This window comes from Equus asinus, chromosome 12 (genome assembly GCF_041296235.1).
Source record: "Equus asinus isolate D_3611 breed Donkey chromosome 12, EquAss-T2T_v2, whole genome shotgun sequence".
In the NCBI taxonomy this organism is placed as follows: domain Eukaryota; kingdom Metazoa; phylum Chordata; class Mammalia; order Perissodactyla; family Equidae; genus Equus; species Equus asinus.
The window spans coordinates 14,248,156-14,268,458 of NC_091801.1; the positions used below are offsets into that span (position 1 = coordinate 14,248,156).

At 44.0% G+C, this 20,303-nt stretch overlaps 1 protein-coding gene and 1 long non-coding RNA gene across 24 annotated transcripts in view; one reads left to right on the forward strand and one right to left on the reverse strand.

Moving 5' to 3' along the window:
• Window positions 1-15,978, reverse strand: part of LOC106839199 (uncharacterized) — a 120,729-nt gene extending 104,751 nt beyond the window's left edge. For 20 of the 23 annotated variants that reach the window (XR_011493151.1, XR_011493154.1, XR_011493163.1 and 17 more), the window contains exons 1-2: window positions 15,839-15,978; window positions 15,241-15,299 (exon numbers count right to left, since the gene is read on the reverse strand). This is a non-coding gene — a long non-coding RNA (uncharacterized lncRNA). Of the gene's footprint in view, window positions 1-10,083; window positions 11,744-14,287; window positions 14,571-15,240; window positions 15,300-15,838 lie in introns of all 23 variants that reach the window. The other 3 variants (XR_011493158.1, XR_011493148.1, XR_011493157.1) reach the window with 2 other exon arrangements.
• Window positions 15,866-18,637, forward strand: MSC (musculin). The gene is made up of 2 exons (XM_014853776.3): window positions 15,866-16,663; window positions 17,546-18,637. Exons 1-2 carry the CDS (start codon window positions 16,154-16,156, stop codon window positions 17,630-17,632), a joined length of 597 nt encoding a protein of 198 aa, XP_014709262.1. The 5' UTR covers window positions 15,866-16,153; the 3' UTR covers window positions 17,633-18,637.
• The last annotated feature ends 1,666 nt before the right edge of the window (window positions 18,638-20,303 follow it).

Genomic DNA, 20,303 nt, shown 5'->3' on the forward strand with positions numbered 1-20,303 from the left:
AGAATCCCAAAAGGAGACAAGAGAGAGAAAGAGGCAGAAAAATTATTTGAAGAAATAATGGCTGAAACCTTCACATGTTTGATGAGAGGCATGAATCTAAACATCCAAGAAACTCAACAGAGTATGGTAGGATAAATTCAGATAGCCACACTGAGACACACAAAAATAAAATTGCCAAAAGATAAAGAAGGAGTCTTAGAAACAGCAAGAGAGAAGTGGCCGATCGCACAAAAGGGATTCCCCATAAGATTAATAGCTGATTTCTTATCAGAAACCGTGGAGACCACAAGGCAGTAACAGGACCTATTCAAATTGCTACAAGAAAATACCCAATATCCAACAAAGCTAAATTTTTCAGAAACGGACACCAAATTAAAACATTCTCAGATTTTTTTAAAAACTGAGAAAATTTGTCATGAGCTAATTTTCCCTACAAGATATATTAAAGACAACTCAAGTCTTTGAATCCAGATGAGGAAAACAAAGCCCTGGTAAAGGTAACTATATAGGTAAATACAAAAGAGTATCAACATTTTTGTTGTTGGTAACTCTCCTATTTGATTTAAAAGAGAGCTGGATATAGCAACAATTATAAATCTGTATTGATGGGTTTTCAACGTATAAAGATTCAATTTGTATGACAATAACAGAAAAAGAAAGCAAAGACAGCAGAGCTCTATAGGAGTGAAGTTTTTGATATTAATCTGAAATAGACTTATAAAATAAGATGTTAACTGTAATCCTCAGGGCAACCAAAAAGAAAATAATTCCAAAAAATATACAGTAAAAGAAATGACAAGAAAGTTAAGATGGTCCACTATAAAATATCTATTTAACACAAAAGAAGGCAATAATGGAAGAATAGAGGAATAAAAAAGACTTAAGATATGTAAAAAACAAATAGTCAAACGGCAGGCATAAATCCTACCTCACTGATAATTGCATTATATGTAAATGGATTACACTTTCCAATTAAAAGGCAGATATAGGCAAAATGGATGAAAAACAGGATCCAACTATATGCTGTTTACAAAAGGTCTGCTCTAGATTCTAAGACACAAATAGGTTGAAGGTAAAAGAATGGAAAAAGATATGCCTTGCAAATAGTCACTAAAAGAGCTAGAGTGGCCAAATTAATATCAGACAAAAATATACTTCAAAACAACATTTTCACCAGACTAAAGAAAAACATTTCATAATTATAATAAATTATGAAGTAATTTCATAAAATATGAAATTTCAAAAAAATGAAATTTCATAATTATAATAAAATGATCAATCCATCAAGAAAGTATAACAATTATAAACTTATATGAACCTAACAACAGAGGCCCAAAATACATGAAGCAAAAACTGTCAGAAGTAACGGAATAATTAGAAAAATTCAATCATAATATATGGAACTTCAATATCCCATTTTCAATAATAGATACAACTAGAAAGAAGATCCACAGAGAAACAGAACACTTGAACAAAACCATCATGTCTTACTTAATGATAGCGATACATTCTGAGAAATGTATTGTCAGGCGATTTTGCCATTGTGTGAACATCACAGAGTGTGCTTCACACACCTAGATGGTATAGTCTACTACACATCTAAGCTATATGGTACTAATAGTATGAGACCACCATTCTATCTGCAGTCCCTCATTAACTGAAACATCCTTATGTGGTGCATGACTGTAGTGTAAACCATGCAGACCACACAGGCGTCTGCAGAACTCTCCACACAACAGTAGAATATAAACTATTCTCAAGTGCACATGGAACATTCTCCAGGATAGAACATGTGCTAGGTCACAAAACAAGTCTCAATAAACCTAAAAGGATTGAAATAATACAAAATATTTTTCCAATACTAGAAGGATATTTAGAATTCACGAATATGTGGGAATTAAACAACACACTCCTAAAAAGGAAAAACAATGAGTCCAAGAAGAAATCACCAAGGAAATTAGAAAATACTTTGATGAAAGAAAATGAAGACACAACAAACCAAAACTTAAGGAATACAACTAAAGCAATCCTTGAGGGAAATTTATATTTGTTGTATTAGTCAGGGTTCTCCAGAGAAATAAGACCAATAGGATATATAAAGATATATATAAGAGGAAATTTATTATAGGAATTAGCTCACAGGACAATGAAAGCTTAGAAGTCCCACAATCTGCCATCTGTAATCCAGAGAACCAGGAAAGCCAGTGGTGTAATTTAGTCCAAGTCTGAAGGCGCAAGAACAAGGACAGCTGATGTTTCTAGACAGGAGAAGATAGATATCTCAACTCAAGCAGAGACAATGAATTTGTTCTTCCTCCATCTTTTTGTTTTATTCAGACCCTCAGGAACTGGATGACGCCCATCCACATTGGTGAAGATGTTCTTTTTATATAGGCTACTGATTCAAATATTAATCTCTTCTGGAGACACCCTCACAGACACATCCAGAAACCATGTTTTCACAGCTATCTTAGCATTTCTTAGCCCACACTGACACATAAAATCATCCATAACACCTGTAAATGCCTATATTAAAAAAGAAAAAATATTTCAACTCAATAACCTTCCACCTTAGGAAACTAGAAAAAGAAGAGAAAACTAAACCAAATGAAAGCAGAAGGAAGAAAACAACGATTACAGTGGAACTAAATAAAATAGAGAATACAAAATTAAAGAATAATCAACAAAATCAAAACTTGGCTCTTCGAAAAGATCAATGAAATTAACAAACTTTTAGCCGAACTGACCAAAAAGAGGAGATGACTCAAATTACTAAAATCAGGAATTAAAGAGGGGACATTACTAGTGACTTTACAAAAATAAAAAGGATCAAAGGGATACTATAAACAATTGTATGCTAACAAATTAGATAATCTACATAAAATGGACAAATTCAGATAAAGACACAAACTACCAAAACTGACTCAAGAAGAAATAAAATTTCTGAATAGACCTGTAATAAGAGATTGAATTAGTAATCAAAAAATTTCCCACAAAGTCCATGAATGCATTGGTGCATTCTACTAAACATTTGAATAATAAATTACACCAATGCTTCACAAACTCTTTCAAAAAACAAAAGGGGAGGGAACACTTCCTAACTCATTCTATGACACCAGTATTACCCTGATATCATTAACCGAGAAAGACCTAAGAAAAGAAAACTATTACCTCTTATGAATACAGACACGAATATCCTCAATAAAATACCAGCAAACCAAATCCAGTGATATGTTAAAAGGATTATGCAACTTGACCAATTGGAATTTACTCTAGGAATGCAAGATTGGTTTAATATCCCAAAGCCAATTAATGTGACACACTATACAAATAGAATAAAGGGTGAAGACCATGGTCATCTCAATAGATGCAGAAAAAGCATGTTGCAAAATCCAACACCCCTTCATGATAAAAACATTAAAAAAACTAGGAGTAGAATGATACTTTCTCAACCTGATAAAGGGCATCTATGGATACCCCAAAACTAACATCATACTTATTGGTGAAAAAATGAATGCTTTTCCCCTAACAGCAGATTAAGAGAAGGATTTACACTCTCACTCCTTCTATTCAACACTGTACTGAAGTATTAGCTAGGGCAATTAGACAAGAAAAAGAAATAAAAAGCATTCAAATCAGAAAGCAAGAAATAAATCTATCTCTATTTGAACATAATATAATCTTATATATAGAAAATCCTAAGGAATCTACCAAAAAACAGTTGGAATAAAGGAGTTCAGAATGGCTGAAGGTTACAAGATTAAATAAATTGTATTTCTATATACTAGCAACAAACAATCCCAAAAGGAAATTAAGGAAACAATTCCATTTACTACAGCATCCAAAAAATAAAACATTTAGGAATAAACTTAACATGTGAAGAGTAAAAGTTATACCCTAAAAATTGCAAACCATTATTGAAAGAAAGTAAAAAATAACTAAATTAATGGACATCCCATGTTAATGGATCAGAAGATTTAACATTGTTAAGATGGCAATCCTCTCCTAAATTAATCTACAGATTCACTGCAATTCGTATCAAAACTCCAGCTGGCTTTGAAGTTGACAAATTGATCATAAAACTCATATGGAAATTCAGGGGACACAGAATAGTCAAAGCAATCTTGAAAAAGATTTTCAATTTCAAAACTTACCAGAAAGCTAAAGTAATTAAGAATTTACAGTATTGGTATAAGAACAGATATATAGATCAGTGGAATAGAACTGAGAGTCCATAAGTTTACCACAATATATATGGTCAATTTGATTTTGACAAGGGTACAAAGAGAAGTCAATGGGGGAAAGAAGAGTCTTTTCAACAAATAGTGCTGGGACAATGGATATCCACATGCAAAAAAAAACCTAAGTTGGATCCCTACCTCACACCATACACAAAAATTAACTGAAAATCAACCATAGAGCTAGACATAAAACATAAAACTCTTAGAAGAAAAATAGGGGTAAATCTTTGTGATCATGGATCAGACAATGGTTTGTTAGACATGACACCGAAAGTCTAAGCAAACAAAGAAAAAAATAGATAACTATATTTGGTTAAAATTTAAAACTTTTGAGCTTTACAGGACATTATCAAGTGAAAAGACAACCCACAGAGTGGGAGAAAATATCTGTAAATCATATATTTGATTAGGGTGTAGTATCAAGAATAAATAAATAACAATTCAACAACAAAAAGACAATCCAATTAAAAAATGGACAAGGGACTTGAAAAGACATTTCTTCAAAGAGATGGCCAACAAGCACATAAAAAGACGCTGAACATCACTAGTCATTAGGGAAATGCAAATCAAAACTACAATGAGACATCACTTCACACCCACTAGGATGACTAAAATCAAGACAAAGGACAATAAAAAGTGTTGGTGAGGATGTAGAGAAATTGGAACCTTTCTACTTTGTTCCAGAAAATATAAAATGGTACTGCTCTTTTGAAAAAAACCTGATAGATTCTCAAAAAGTTAAATATAGAGTTACCACATGACTCAGTATTTATATCTTAGATATATACCCAAGAGACTTGAGAACATATGTTCACACAAAACCTTGTGCACGAATATTCATAGCATCATTATTCATAATATCCAAAAGGTGGAAACAACCTAAATGACCATCATTTGATGAAAGGATAAACAAAGTTTGGGAAATACATACAACGGAATATTATCTAGCCATATAAAAATGAAGTACCAATATATGCTAAAACATGGGTAAACCTTGAAGAAGATTATACTTAGTGAAATAAACCAGGCACAAAAGGTCTGTGGCTTATAATATAGATGGATTATAAATGGAATTATTTGATTTCATTTATGTAATAATGTCCAGAATAGACAAATACACAGAGACAGAAAGATTGCTGGTTTCCAGGAGATAAGGAGGAGTGGCTTTCAGGAGGTGGGGAGTGACTGCTAATCACTGTCAGGTTTCATTTTAGCATGATAAAAATGTTTGGGAAAAACCTAGTGGTAATGGTTGCACAATCTTGTGAGCATACTAAAAACCACTGAACATTTTATGATATAAGAATTGTATTTCTATTAAAAGAAAAGAGTCAGTGGTTATATCCATCCAAGCAATGCGAAGAAAAGACTGTAATAAAAACAATATTTTTCAACCAAGTAGTATAATAATATAAAAAATAAATGAAAAGTCATGTGTTGATATTTTATAGTTACTTGGCATTTTCCTCCCTAGCTAGACTAATTTTTCCACAATTTCTAAAATGAGGATTAAATTTCAAGAACTATGAGATTAGCTATCCCTTTATTACTTAAAAACTCCCAATTTAAGCACAGAGTGCCTAGCATTTCACATTATCCTGCTTACTAAATTCTCCAGGATTTAACATTCTTTGTCCAAGAGCATTATCTGCAGGGTAGGCCAGTGGGTTGAAGAGAAGAGTTAGAGTTCAAGTCTGAAGGAAGTTTCCTGACAGAACTTCCTTTTCTTCTGGGGAAGTCAATCTTTCTCTATTAAGACCATCAGCTGATTGGATAAGGCCCACCCACATTACAAAGGATAATCTGTTTTGTTCAAAGTCTACTGATTTAAATGTTGAGCTCACCTATAAAAAAAATACCTTTACAAAAACATCTAGAATAATGTGTGGCCAAATGTCTGGGTACTGTGGCCTCGCCAACTTGACACATAAAATCAACCATCATGGTCATGATATAGTAACAATAAGGCTAGACTGTTATTTCTCGACATCTGGGTTCCCCTTCAGCTAAGTATCTCTGTGACTCTCAGCAATGGACTTCGCCTCTCTTAACTTCAATAGCTCCATCACAAAATGTGGGGGGATACTGACATTTAGTGAGCAGAATAAGAAAATAAGGGCAGTGGTGGGGGGCCAGTCTAACCTACTCTACTTTTTTCCCCCGTTCAACTATGCTTCACGTACCAGTGGGTGCCCTATGGCTAATACTGAAAAGTCAGAGGGTTATCATGATTTTAAATACCCAGTATTTGCTATGTTCTAAATGGCTAAAGGATATATGGAAAGAAATCCACTAATACCTCCAGGTGGCCTAAATTTTCACAGTTTATGTTTATGCATATATACTTGCACGCATTTATATACTTTTGGTCTTAAGGCCATTTTACATAGACAAGGCACAGGTGAAAAATACAAGAAGTAAATAGAATTTCCACACGGCATTCTACGTTAATGGCACCCTCGCGACTTCTACAACACAGCGGTTCTGTGTCTTCGCAAAGCCTTCCCTTTCCACTTACCCGAAAAAGGAAAAAAAACGTATGCCTTCATTTGCCTCCTTCCTGCATACCACGGGTCCCCGACTGTAGAAGCTCCATGTAAGTCTCTCCAAGTGTCTCCCTAATCTCCGTGCTCCTCAGTCACCTCTCCGCCCCAGTGAAACCTAAGGAACCCACTAATGGCTCACTCCTGCAAGTTCTTCCTACCAAAGATGGAAACAGGCAATCTTACTATCAAGATTCGACTATTTCTAACTGAAAACCACTATGTATCAATCATTGCGCTAGCTAACTTCACATTTGTTAATGGGTATAAGTATCAATCAGTCAACCTCACCGGGGCATTAAACCTGCTTTGAAATACTTTTCCTTACACCTAATCAAACCCTTCTTATATTCTCCAACACGGTTACTCCCCACATTTCCCACTTCTGGTAATCCGACATCTCATGCCTACTTGCCTATTCTAAGTCAATAAACTGAATTTATATTCCACCGAGAAAACAGAGACCATCAGGGGCTAATCTCTTAGCTTCTCGTTACACACCTCTACTGATCTACAGTGGCATCCTACATTATTTACTTTCATCTCACTTCAGGCAAAGAGGTCTATCTTCTCTTCCTCAAAGCTAACTTCCCATCTCCTTCTACCCCCTCTTGGCCCATCATTATTTCCTTCTGTTTCTCATATTTTTAATATTTGTAATCTCTTGCCCAAGATACAAGCATGCTTAAGCAACTCTCACCCTTAAAAACAAAAGGAAAGAAAATAGTTTCCTACTAAGGTGTGATTCCAAACACTTCCACCTGTGGCCAGGATTAAGGACCAGAGGTAAGACTCAGTCTTCGACCACCAACCACAAAACAAGCAAAATATATGAAATGATGGTTCTCCAAACACTGGGCACAAGGCCATGAAGGACAGTGGACCCTGAGAGATGGGAAACAAACAAGGAAAGGCTATAATTGCCCCAGATATTGCTGTGACAGAGGTTTCCAGGCTGAGGAGCAAGAAGGGAGAACCCAAGCAGACTCCCTGAGTTGAGAAGACAGAGCTGGGAGACTGGAGAGAACAAAGCAGCTAGAATTCCCAGAACAGAGCACCAGAGAGCAAGAAGATGCACAGAGAGAGAACTCTGGAGATCTGCAGAGGGTGAGGAAACACCCAGAGGCTGAAGGAAGATCCAGCAAAAAAGATTAAAGGGGACAGTGCCAGGTACTCACACAGGGCCAGGAATAACACCTGCTCCAGCCCGACTGCGAAATCTCATGATTCACGAGGCACTGGGCTGAGTGCTGAGAAGAGTCTTGCCTCAGTAGGGGGAAGAATTAGCTCTAGAATGAGCAATGTCCTGATTCCTTCTACCAATCTGAAAAGCAGGACTGAAAAGGATTACACTATTTCCAACTATTGCACTAACTTTACTGCATCCCAGAGCAAAAGATCAATAACATTTCAGGGAACACAAAGATCCCCAACATCCAAAAGGTAAAATTCATAATGTCTGGCATCCAAACAAAGGCTACCAGGCATGCAAAGAAGCAGGAAAACGTGACCCACAATTAAGAGAAAAAGACAACTGAAAATGACAGTCACAGAGCCACTCCGCTGGCTGGGCCTGCTTCCCTCTGCTTCCGTAGTGGTTGCATTCACAAAGGTGAAGCCCTGCTCCAGCATCCTAATGGCAGCACTGATCCAGGTCAGCCTCGCTCCTCACATGGGCCAGTCACGTTCCCCTTGTCTGCAAAGGAACTTGACTCCTGCCTACTCCTGCCTGGAGCCGACGCCGAGGACGAGCCAGAAGCTTCAACCCCACTCAGTGTTCGCTTTCGGTTCCACTCCTGGTCCACAGAGGGATTTTTCTTGTTTTTGAACACGGCTATGTCATTTCAGCTGCCTATTTTTATACCTTAACTCTTATTGCTATGTGTTTGGAGCTCAGCGGAAGCTTCAAAATGTGACCTAACCAAACCATCTCAACTGGAAGTCCCCATCCACTATTTCCTGAAACTGCTCCCTTGCTTTCAATAACACTCCTCTCTCTTGGCTTTCCTCTCATCTCTCTGATTACTGCCTTGATTTCTCCGAATCCTCCTTCTCTGCTCACCCATTAAAACTGTGGACGGTTAAAGGCTCCGTTCTCTCCTTACTATATGTCAAAGATCTAATCTGAGGCTTTTTGGGTCTGTGATCCTCTAAAATTTTATGAAAATTCTGAATTTTTTCCATTAGGAAAAAAGTGTTACAAATGGTATTTAAGACTAGATTTCATTTTTATAAGAAGAAACCTTGTTGTGATGTTTATAAATGTAATTCTTCGGTTATTTAGAATTAACTCTGGGGTTGTGGCAAGTGGAGTATATGATAAGTAGATAAGATATATAAGCTACATTTGCAAACAGGAAATATTCTTTAGCATCCATTCAGTGAATGAGAAATGTAATTGGGTTCCAGTAAGCGTTGATTGTAGGGTAGAGCACATAGGAATAAACTGAGTTGGTTAAATGAGTGTGCGTCTCCATTAACCATGGGTGAAGACTGGATTTGGCTCATGTGTTTGTGAATGTTTTCAATCATCAAATATTTAGGTGGTGCCTTTCATAAGCTGCTGGACACTGGGGATATCCAGAAGGACAAGACACAATCTCTGCCTTCCTTGAGCTTACAGTTTGGTCTTTTCATTTTCTTCTTATTTTAATTCTGCTCCTTTCTTCCCTAAAGGAAGTTGCCTGAACGTGGCCATCTAAGAAAGAACAGGAGCAGGGCGATGGAACAAGACAGGAAGATATTTTACCTAGTTCTCTTTCCAACATCCTCCAGGAGGTCTCCTTTGAGACTGAAACCTAAAGAGGAATGTAACTGTGGCTCCCCCCTCCCTGCAAGCTAACTGGCTCGTTATCCTTGCTAATTGGGCAGAGCAGCACAAATAAACCCAAGGAAAAAACACATCCAGAAAAAGTGGGCATTTTTCCCAAAACACCCCCCTGCTGTCTGATCATCTATGAGAGCTCACTTCAGAACTGCAGGTCAGAGAGCTTAGAGCTGGAGAAACAAAGTTTGTACGTAAATAAGCCAGGCCCCATCTTTTACAGAAGAGCTGATGAAGGGACTGGTTGACAAAGTGTACAGAATCCTTGCTCTCTGACACCACAAAGTATCTATTACATGAGAACTTCCTTCTGGCGCCAGGAGGCATTTACTTTTCACTTGATGTCCTATAAGGGATGGGGGTGCGGGGCGGAGGGCTGCTAAATGAGCAGCAGCGCCCACTACTATTGGGAGAGGAAGTAGAGAAAGAATGAGCCCGTAGGAGAGAGAATGGGGACGATAACGTAATAACTGACCTTGTACAATGCTCTATGGCCTCCAGGGGAGCCTGCACACTGGCAGTCGTGTTGAGCCTCACCACCACCTGGGAGGCGGGCTCTACACAGAGAAACAGCTCCAAGTGGCCCAAGGCCACTCAGCCGGTAGATGCAGAGATCTCCTGATGTCTGCAGCAGAGCACCAGTACGTGCCACAGGGCAGGAGGTCATTCTCTCCTAGGTTAACTCCACAACTAAATCAAACAGGGCCAGGACCACATACTGGAGACCACAGCCGTGTGCTGCATTTCAAGGGATGTTTCCATAATGGAGTATTTTCACATTCCCGAAGTACTGCCAATAAAAATCAACAGTCAAAGAAAAATCTCCCGAGACACAAGTTTCTTGGCTTCTGCCTAAGAGTGAAAAGCTGTCTCAAGGGATTTCTTAAAATAAGACTGCTCGCAGACCCACAAGCCACAGGCCAGACTTGTTTGCCCTTCAGGATTCTCCAAATCAATGAGGTCCAGGGATTCTGCAAACAGGCCTCCAAGGGAGACCTTCACCGCAGGGCTTTTTCTGCGAGAGCTGGGCTGCTGTACTCCACTGGTTGAGTGGTCAAAGTGATTTGCAGCAGACACACGACATTCCAGGTGGAATCCGGGGTTTGCAGAACAGTTACACACTGGCGCAGGCTCCCTAGAATCCACAAATACAGCTTTAAAAGAAAATCTTTTCCCAAAGCCACGTGCATCTGTAGTTGTCAAGATATCAACGAGGATTTTTATTTCCTCTCCTGAATGGCAGAGGAAATCAGGTCTCTGCGTCTTCTCACTTTCCGTCTCCCTTTTCACTCCTAACCCTGGCTTTTCTGCCTTCAGCCTCCCCAAGCCTGATGCATCCTGGCACTGGCCTCTCTCCATGCTCAGGCCTTACCGGGCTCTGAGGAGGCAAAAATCTTGCCACACTTCTTGGATGAATAAACCAGCAGCAGGGGATGGTTGTGTCTGGATGACAGAGGACTCCTCTGGTCGATTCCACTGTTCCCACAGGTGCCCGACCATGTGGCTGGTGGGCATCAAATGCCAGGAGCTCCTTTCCTTCCCAGGCAGGGGCCGTGGGGACATTCAGGATGCGCCCGAGACACAAACTGCCCGGACCTGGAGCTGGGCTCAGGGCTTCGCGTGGATGAAGGAAGAAGAGTCTGGGCCTAGGGAAAGGCTGGTCACACTCTGTGCCCCCAAGCGACTTGCCTCCAAGTGACCTGCCCCTCACGTGACTGGCATCCCACGTGACCTGCACAGTACGTGACTCGAACATCCCATGACCTTGAGCCTTCATCTCCCTGGCCTGTGCGTCTACTCTGTACCCAGGGCTGCTCTGAAGAGGCCCACGTACTGGGCACCGAGCCCAGGCCGTCGTCCGCAGGCTGGCCTGTCCTGCCTGGAAAAGCGAGCCAAGGCCTCTCCGGGGCTGAGGTTTCCATTACCAGGAGCTGCGGAGATCCAAACCGGAAGCGTTTCTCCCGGCCTCCTGGGTTTGGGCGGATTAGACCAGACCAGGTGCACGTGGTGAGGCGCAGGCGAGATGACTGGGATAGGCGAGAAAGGATGTGACGTAATGTGCGCGCCCCACATTATCGCGCTTTTTCCCACGAGACTATGCCTTCCGAGGGGGCAGGAGTCCGTCTCACCAACACCTGCCACAGCAAAAAGTAGCCACTCAATGCATGGCTACACAGTTAATCCCTGAATTATCCAATAGAAACGCAATGCGAGCCACAGATGTAATTTTCAACTTTTCGTAGCCATATTATAAAAATAAGAAACAAGTGAAATTAATTTTAATAATGTTTCCTTTAACCCAATATATGCAAAATATTATTATTGTTTGACATATAATTTTTTTAAGTATTAATGAGATATTTGGCATTCTTTTATTCATATTGTTTTCAATATCTGGGGTATAATTAACAGTAGTGTACTTGACTAGTCACATTTCAAGGGCTCAACAGCCTCACGTGGCAAGTGGCTTCCATATTGGCCAGTGTTGACCTAGACTCTTTGTTTTCCTAGATCAAAAGTAGGAGTGATCCCAAAGGTATGGGCAATTTCTTCAGCCAACCTGACAGGTCAGAACCTCACGAGGCTGTGGGGACACACCACCAGGGAAGTCCTGTGGGGAGAGCTTTACCCATTCAAATGCATTCCCACATCAACCATTTCTTAAGCACCTACTTACTATGTGTTTTGACTTGGTGTTCACAGAAGATAGATGCAGCCTCTGCTCTCCCACACCTGCCCTGCCCAGCTTCAGACGTCCTCAGCCAGTCCCACTACAGAGCTGGGGGGGAGGGGGCGGCACTGAAAGGCCATCTTTTCTATGGCCTGTAATTACCATCCCACCTCATTCTCCTTTTTTAGAAAACCAAAGTCTGCATTTTTGAATATTTTAACCTATTAAGCACCTTTCTGTGTTACATCCAAGCATGCTGCTTTTACATACCCTCCAACCTCATTTAGCCCTTTTGGTAACTCTGATTTAGGAGTTTTATCCCAGTTTTCAAATAGGGAAGAGTGAGGCTTGGAGAAGTGCTGTGACTTTAGGAGGAGAGAACGTGGAGAAGGAAGAAGTTTCTAATGCAGTCCCATCTATTTTCCCTCAGTGAGGTCCCTGAGGAGATCTGCAGAAAATGTGAAGCGATGGCACCGGGCCCTTCAGACCCTACAAGCCAGCGGGTAGAGAAAGAACATGGCCTGGCGCCATTTTAACCCAGAACAAGGCCTGGAGCACAAAACCTGGGTCAGCTCCAGGCCGCGTCACTTACTAGCTGTGCGGTGTGGGCAAGGCAATTCACAGTAATAAAAAGAACTAGCATTTATCCATCTTTCCCTTGTTTCAGGCTCTGGCCCAGGCAATTGCTCTTCTACTTTCTCTTTCTCACAACAAGATAGATAGTTCATTATATAGATTAGGAATCTGGGCCTCAGGAAAAGTAAATTGCCAAAGGTCATACAGCCAATGAGTAGGAGAGTCAGGATTAGAAAACATTATCAAATATATTAACGTTTGTTTTATAATGTAATTTTAACCTCCCTCCCTATTGCATACTTAAAAAGAACATCTTAGAGAATTTGAAGACCATCAATGCACACCATAAACAACTGTATGTCCATGTTATAGATCTAAAAGGATGTAAAGCAGCAGCAAATGTGCTTTTTTAAAATACAAAAATAAAGGCTTTATTATTCATTTGCAAGGGGTAACTTGCCAAAACAATTAAAACAACTGGGTTTTCAAAAGAGAAAGCTGTACTTGAACTGTTCAATTCATGGGGCTGTTGTAATCATTGAGAGAGAAGGAAAAATAAAAGCGTTTTGAAAGTGTAAAGCGGTGACAAACATCAGATAGCATTAGAAACATGTTACAACAAACTGCGGTTCTATACTAATATGAAATGTACATGAGGATACATTTCCTGATCTTTATTAGGAGTCTGCAACCTCGAAAAAAGAGTGAGAGAATGAAAATACATCTAGAAAGAGATGACGGGAAAGGGAAAATGATAGAAAGACAAAAGAAAAATTGAGAAGATAGCTGTCTTTTTTGAAAGAGCACAGAGGGAGAGAAGAAGAGGAAGAGAGAGAAGGAAAAAGAAAGGAAGGAAGGAAAGAAACACGGAAAGAGGAAGGAAAAGAAAGAAGGAACAAGGAAAGGAAAAGGCTACGAAAACAATAAGCAAAAATTGTTGGAGCCAGGCAGTTCCTTCAAGAAAAAGAAACTGGCCGTGACCCGCTTAGCGCTGAGGCTGGGTACAGTTTTTGCGACTGTTTAGAGAAAATCTAGCGCTCACCCCGCCATTAATCTTTTCTAAAGAAAGACTTTGTTCTGCACCTGTATAAACAATCCAGATTTTTAAAACCTATATGCCTGCCTCTAATGTGTGAGGCTGTATTTATACTGATAGCTTCAAGTAATCAATAGGCCAGCAAAAAGCTAGCCTGGGATCTCCCCCTTGACATCTTTTTGCTCTCCCTTCTCTTTTTCTGCTTCCCTCCTTCGCGTGGCGCGCCTAGAGTCAAGTTCAAGTTCAAGTGCTCCAGGACAGATTCCTTCGCTCTGTGGAATACTCCCTGTGCTTTCCTTTTCCTAGCCCAGAGAGAACTGAGAGCGAGTGATCTTTTTATTCCACTGATCTTAGAAGGAGCCCTTCCCCCGCCCCCAACAAAATGACAAAATTTACCGAGAGAAAACCTCTGCAAATGGGCGCGAGCGGGAGGGGTTGTGTGAAACATCCCTCACGAGGGAAGCATGGCCTGGGAGACAGACGAAGGTGGAACGATGCCTGAGTGATGAAGTCAGCCCGGGCCAGCCACCTGTTGCGGCACTTCAGGCACGGAGCCTGGCGCATTTGTTCTGCTCGAGGAGTCGCGGAGCGAGGCTGGCCCTGTGGCTTCTGCCTGCCCTGCCCCGCGCTGCCGGCACGTCCATCTCCTTGCGCTTCGCTCAGCCTGGGAGCCTGTGGGCTTTGACGGGAAGCACAAGAAAACCTAAACTGGGTGTGAAGACTCACTTTCCTCGTTGGAAAACGGAGTAACCATATTCCAACCTCAGAAAGTTTTAATTCTTTAGTTGTTGTTTTAGGGGTTTTTTTTGGTTTGTTTTCATTACTCAGTGGGCTGTCACGTGGCGCCTGCTCAGTGACCGGCACACAGCAGGCACTCAGTAGCTGGCCATTGGTGTTCCTTCCAAAATAAGTACACATCCCCGGACTACGTATTGCAAAGGCCCTTGGAGTTAGAAAGTGATGAGATCACAGTTTTGTTTTATTTCCTTCGGGGGCTGGGGGTAGGATGTTTTATTTTTGGTTGACGTGGGTCACGATAATTCTGGGTGCTATTTTGTCGTTTTTGAAGTTGGACGATTGTGCTGACTTAGCATTCTGCTTCCAGGGGCATGCTCTTTAAGACACAAGCCAAAAGAGTAATCGATTCCCTAGACTTTAACTCACTCAAAGGGTGGGGGCAGGATCCTCTGTCTTATTGTGGTGTAAAATCAAAATCACAGATGGAACTCTCAAGACAGTAGAAAATAGCAGATACAACATCCTGTGGTGTGTGGTGGGGAGGCGGGTAGGATAGGAATATCGAGGGTCCGGAGATCTAAACACGGATGTTGGGTCCATACTCTACTCACCAGCCTGGAGATTTGGGGTCCTTTACTCAGCATCTATCTCTGCGGCTTAGCTTCAAGTTCTGCAAAGGGGAGATAATATTTGAGTCACAGACGTTGTTTGAAAATGAAACGAACGGATGTAGAGTAAAGTGCTTTGTAAATCATAAAGTGATGCTAAAAGAAAAGGAGGAGGAAGAAAATGCGAGGTAACTTGTGGGCTGTTCAGTGTCGTTTGCTTGTTTTGCTTTTACTCCTGTGTGGGGCCAGCCTTGGATACTCAGTCATACCCTATGAGCGATGAACTTGGAAAACAGAGTTCTCCTGAAAACTGGTAGAGAAGCAGAGGTAGCCATCCTGGGGTTCTAAGGGTCTGGCAATCTTCACCATCGCTAAGATTAGTTGGGAGTGGAAGTGGGGTAGGTACGAACAAGGTCCCCTCCATCACTAGCCCAGCGCACACTTAGCTCGCGCTGACAGTCTGAGGGGCCATCGCCACCCCCCGCCCCCACCCCAGGGTCCAGATCTCGGCTCAGCAGAGACTTCCCCTTCCCCCGCCCCCACCAGCAGATCCTCTGAGCTCAGAAAAGCGGTCCCCACCCCTTCCACGCCCCTGCCCCACCTCTTGCCCCCCTTTCCAACCCCCTCTTCTTGGCCTGGGGTGGTTTGTTCCGAGGAGTACAGATAAATAGTCCTCTCGAAAGGCGCAGCTCGCGGGTGTGCACGCCGAGGCTGGGCCGGGCCGCCGACGTCTCGGCCGCGCTCTCCGGGGTCCGCGGCAGGGCTCGCTCTCACGCTCCGCGCTTCCCGACTCGGGTCTCTAGTCCTTCTCCGAGTCCGGCCTGGCCCCCGCCTCCGGGAGGGAGCGGAAGGCGGAGACCGCGAGACTGGCCTGGGGGAGGAAGGCGGGCGAGCTTGGGGCCTGGGGGACGCAGCGATGTCCACCGGCTCGGTGAGCGACCCCGAGGAGATGGAGCCGCGGGGGCTGCAGCGGGGGTACCCGGTCCCCGCCTCTAAGAGGCCGCCCCTCCGCGGCGCCCAGCGCAGCTACATCTCGCCCAGTGACAACTCGTCGGCCGAGGAGGAAGACCTCGACGGCGAGGAGGAGCAGTGTGCGCTGGGCGCGGCCGGCGGCGCTGGAGGCTGCAAGAGGAAGCGGCCCGGGGTGGCTGGGAGCGGCGGCGGCAAAAAGCCCCTCCCGCCCAAGGGCTCGGCCGCCGAGTGCAAGCAGTCGCAGCGGAACGCGGCCAACGCCCGCGAGCGCGCCCGGATGCGCGTGCTGAGCAAAGCCTTCTCCAGGCTCAAGACCAGCCTGCCCTGGGTGCCCCCCGACACCAAGCTCTCCAAGCTGGACACGCTCCGGCTGGCTTCCAGTTACATCGCGCACCTGCGGCAGCTGCTGCAGGAGGACCGCTACGAGAACGGCTACGTGCACCCGGTGAACCTGGTAGGGGCGCTGTGCGAGGCCGGGGGCGAGCGGCCAGGAGACGCCCAGCGCGCTCCTGGGCGCCGGGCAGAATCAGGCCGCTGGGAAGAACCGCCGAAATGGGGGTTCTGGTATGGGTGGTGAGGAGGCCAGTTTAGTTTCTCCCAAATCACGAGAGGGGCCAGCCATTTTCCTGGAGAAGAGCCATCCACCCTTCTGGGTTTGCATCATTCTCATCATTGTACTTGGTGCTTTGCCCAGTGACAGCTATTGGTTAATATCCTACTTCCGGGGTGAATCTGGGTTCCAGCTGGGTCTACTGCCCGGTTGCAGATTGAATGGCAGATCTCCCTCGCCCAGCTTTTTCCAGCTAAGAGTCTGACAGGTTTGGTTCAACAAGCCCTACTTTCCGAAAGGAGGAGGGACGACCAAACTCTATTAAAGAGCCTTTGGATTTTTTTAATTCTCGCAGAAAAGCAGAGGTTTCCCCAAATGGGATTTGTCTGGAAAGCCCCTCTCCAACCTGCCAACTCTCCTGGCTTGAGAAAGATCATATCCCAGTTCCTACTTGGAGCGGAGGACTGAGTGTGTGTGTGTGTGTGTGTTGGGGGAAGGGAATTAAACCACAAAATCCCAAACTTTTGCAAGTCTCACCGAATCATCCTGAGGGCAAGTCCGGGAGGAAGCACAGACCGACGTCTCGGGGCTCACGTAATCAAACTCCAGTAAAATTAAAATCCTAGTTTAGAGAGAAGACACGCCAATTCTCAGAACACTGATAAAATCTGAACTACTCAAGGCCAGGGATATTCCAGGGTTCGCTCAGGGAGAGCGGTTTCGGTTTGAGACAGGACTCTTTATCTGGGCTCCTCCAGTATCTGACGCTCTTTTTTGATTTTACAGACGTGGCCATTTGTGGTCTCGGGACGACCCGACTCTGACACCAAAGAAGTTTCCGCAGCCAACAGATTATGTGGGACCACCGCTTAGATCGAACTCGAACCCATTCGATGAGGTTATTGATTAAGCGCGTGTTTTGGGGGCCACGGAGAGAAAGGAGACAGCGTGAGAACCCCCAGAGAATGGGAAGAAAGTTCCATAGGAGTCTTCTAGACCCCACCCCCACCCCCGCGCGAACTGTGAACAGCACAGCTGGCGGGCCTGGGGGGCAGAGCCGGAGGCTCAGCGGCGTGGCTGTCATCGCAGGGCGCCCACGGCTCCGGCTGCCTGGGATCTGGGCGATGACACTTCACCTCTCCAGAAGGAGCCTCCTTCAGTCGAGAGCGCGGACCCAGATCCGACCTCGGGCTCTAGCAGTGTAGACTAACCCCCGCGCTGCGGTCTGAGCCCAGCGCCAAACTGCCTGGGGGTTCGTTTCCAAGCTGAGCCAGAGGTGATGGCCCGACTCTGCAGAGCCCAGGCCTTTTAAGGTTAGGCAATGGTTAGAAGGCGCTCTTGGTGATCGGCCTTAAAGACTGAAGTCCTCACGTGAGACCCACATAGGGGGATGTTTTTAAGTTGCAAAGAGAGGAGAGTGGCATATTTGGGCCAGGTTTGTATCCCACAGGGCAGCGAGGCGGGACGAGGACCTCTCGGCGCCAGGAGAGAAGGAGGCACGCTTTACCTGAGCCGGGTTTGGCCCGGCGCGCTCCGGGTCCCCTGCGCCCACCTCCACCAGGCTCTGGTCTTCCTCGGGCCTCCCTCGACTCCTTCCTCCCACCTCCTTGCAGCGTCCCCTCCCCGACTCCTGACTGTCCCCACCTGGCCGCCCCCTCCAAGCTCGGGTCGCTCCCTCCTCCAACACCGCCTCCCGGCGCGCAGTTTCTTAGTCGCTCGGGGAGGAGCGCGCGGTGGGCGCCTGGGGCTGCTCGGTACCTGACGACCTAGCCCAGGGGAAGGCTGCCGCCCGGCTGCACTACCACGGTAATTAGCAAATGTAAATAAATTTATTTTTTTATGAATAATAAAACGCATTGTGAAAACCGAGTGCCCCTGGGTGCGTCCGAATGTAGTCTTTGTTGCCTTCTAAAGAAGTTTGGTCTGGAAGTTAAAGGAGCCCTCGTGGTTCTGGACAGGGGTTTTGGGTCATTTGGGGCGGAACGGTAGTGATCACGTTTGCATCACTGCATTTCTGAATGGAACTCGTTACTTTCTATGATTCTGATTCTTCTGGAGACAAGGGTTCCTGGAAGGCAAGAACTGGATGCTTATTAGGCCCTAAGAGTCTTTTGGGGGCAGGGCCACGTTGAAAGGCATAAACTCTTCCAGGTAAATTAGGTGCACATCTTTCTTGTGCCCACGCACACCACACACCCACAGGACACTTTCTCCAGCCTAAAGCACCCTCCAATGCTTACAACTGCAAGTAGTTCAAGAACCCACAAACAGGAGTGAGAGGTGAGTCTCAGGTCTAACTATGGAATAAAATCATAACACAAGGTGCCAATTTGTATTTCAGTAGAGTTTCTTTTTTTTTTCCCAGATAATGTTTATATAGTGTTTTTAACATACACCACCCCATTTTCCTTGTCATTTTCTTCCATGTTCACTGCAATGTTCACAGCAAATAACAACTTGGGAAACCCATCATATGGTTTTTAAGCACCAGTCTTTTTTAGAGCAGCATCCTGTTTGTAAAATATTTAGAAAAGTGTGAAGGCTGAAACTACCTAAACAGTTGCCCACTTTGGGGCGTGTCCATTGTTTTGTAAAATTGAAAGGCAGTTTTCTTGACCAGAGAGAGAAAATACAGCTGGAGTTTAGGAGGTGGGGGGCGGTGAGGGAGCATGGCTGCTTGTTTGAACTAAACCAAACCCAAACTCCGGAGAACTGCTTTCTGACCCCATTTTCTTCATCTCTAGGGGGATTCAGCCCTCCGGGTCCAGTGCTCAGTGGCTGCAGCCAGGGCTGAGGTTTATATTAGTCGGTTTCTGTGGCACCAGGGGCTCTCTGGTCAAGGAGAACTGGGGAGTAACTAGTGACAGGAAACCCTCCCTGATGGTTAAAGACACTTAGGCCCTGTAAGTTCTGGGTGGCACCTTCTTGGGGGTTGGGGTGTCTGTAGGAGGCCAGCTCTTAGTCGAGGTCTTTTCCAAAGCTTCCAGCAAATGAGGTCCTTTTCACAGAAACGAGGCAGCACACAGTACCTTGTTAAGATGAACCTAAATGTCTACAGAACCCAGCTTGAAATCCAGGCTGTGCCGCCCCACAGACTAGTGCATATGCAACCCCTGGAAGCCTCAGTTTCCTCATCTACAAAATGGGAGTGATAACAGTGCCTACCTGTTGTTGTCAGGAATGAACGTGATAATATCTAAGCAAGCTTTCTAGCTGGTGGTGAGCAGCACCCTAGTGCTGACTGCTAAAGGAAAAGGGGGGCGTGCTTTGGCAAAAGGGGACACTTTAAACAGACATTTCTGGAATTCACTCTTTAGGTTTGGATCCAATTTTGAGATGCCTGGTTTACAACCGTAAAAGAGAATTGTCTCTCAAGGGCAGTAAGACACAAGAAGTAAAGAAAGACTATGCAGTAATTGTAGTGAATACAGATAAGACAAGCATTTGAATAAAGAAGGAAGAATTGGGCTACATTTTCATAAACAAAAGAAAAATATTTAAATTGTTTTCTTCTATAATTGTGTTCTCTCAGGCACTTCCCAGG

Excerpts from the sequence above, each read along its gene's own strand:
- MSC (XM_014853776.3), top strand. The coding sequence starts at position 16,154 with ATGTCCACCGGCTCGGTGAGCGACCCCGAGGAGATGGAGCCGCGGGGG. Across the intron at positions 16,664-17,545 it reads ACGTGCACCCGGTGAACCTG|ACGTGGCCATTTGTGGTCTC; the intron begins GTAGGGGCGCTG and ends TTGATTTTACAG.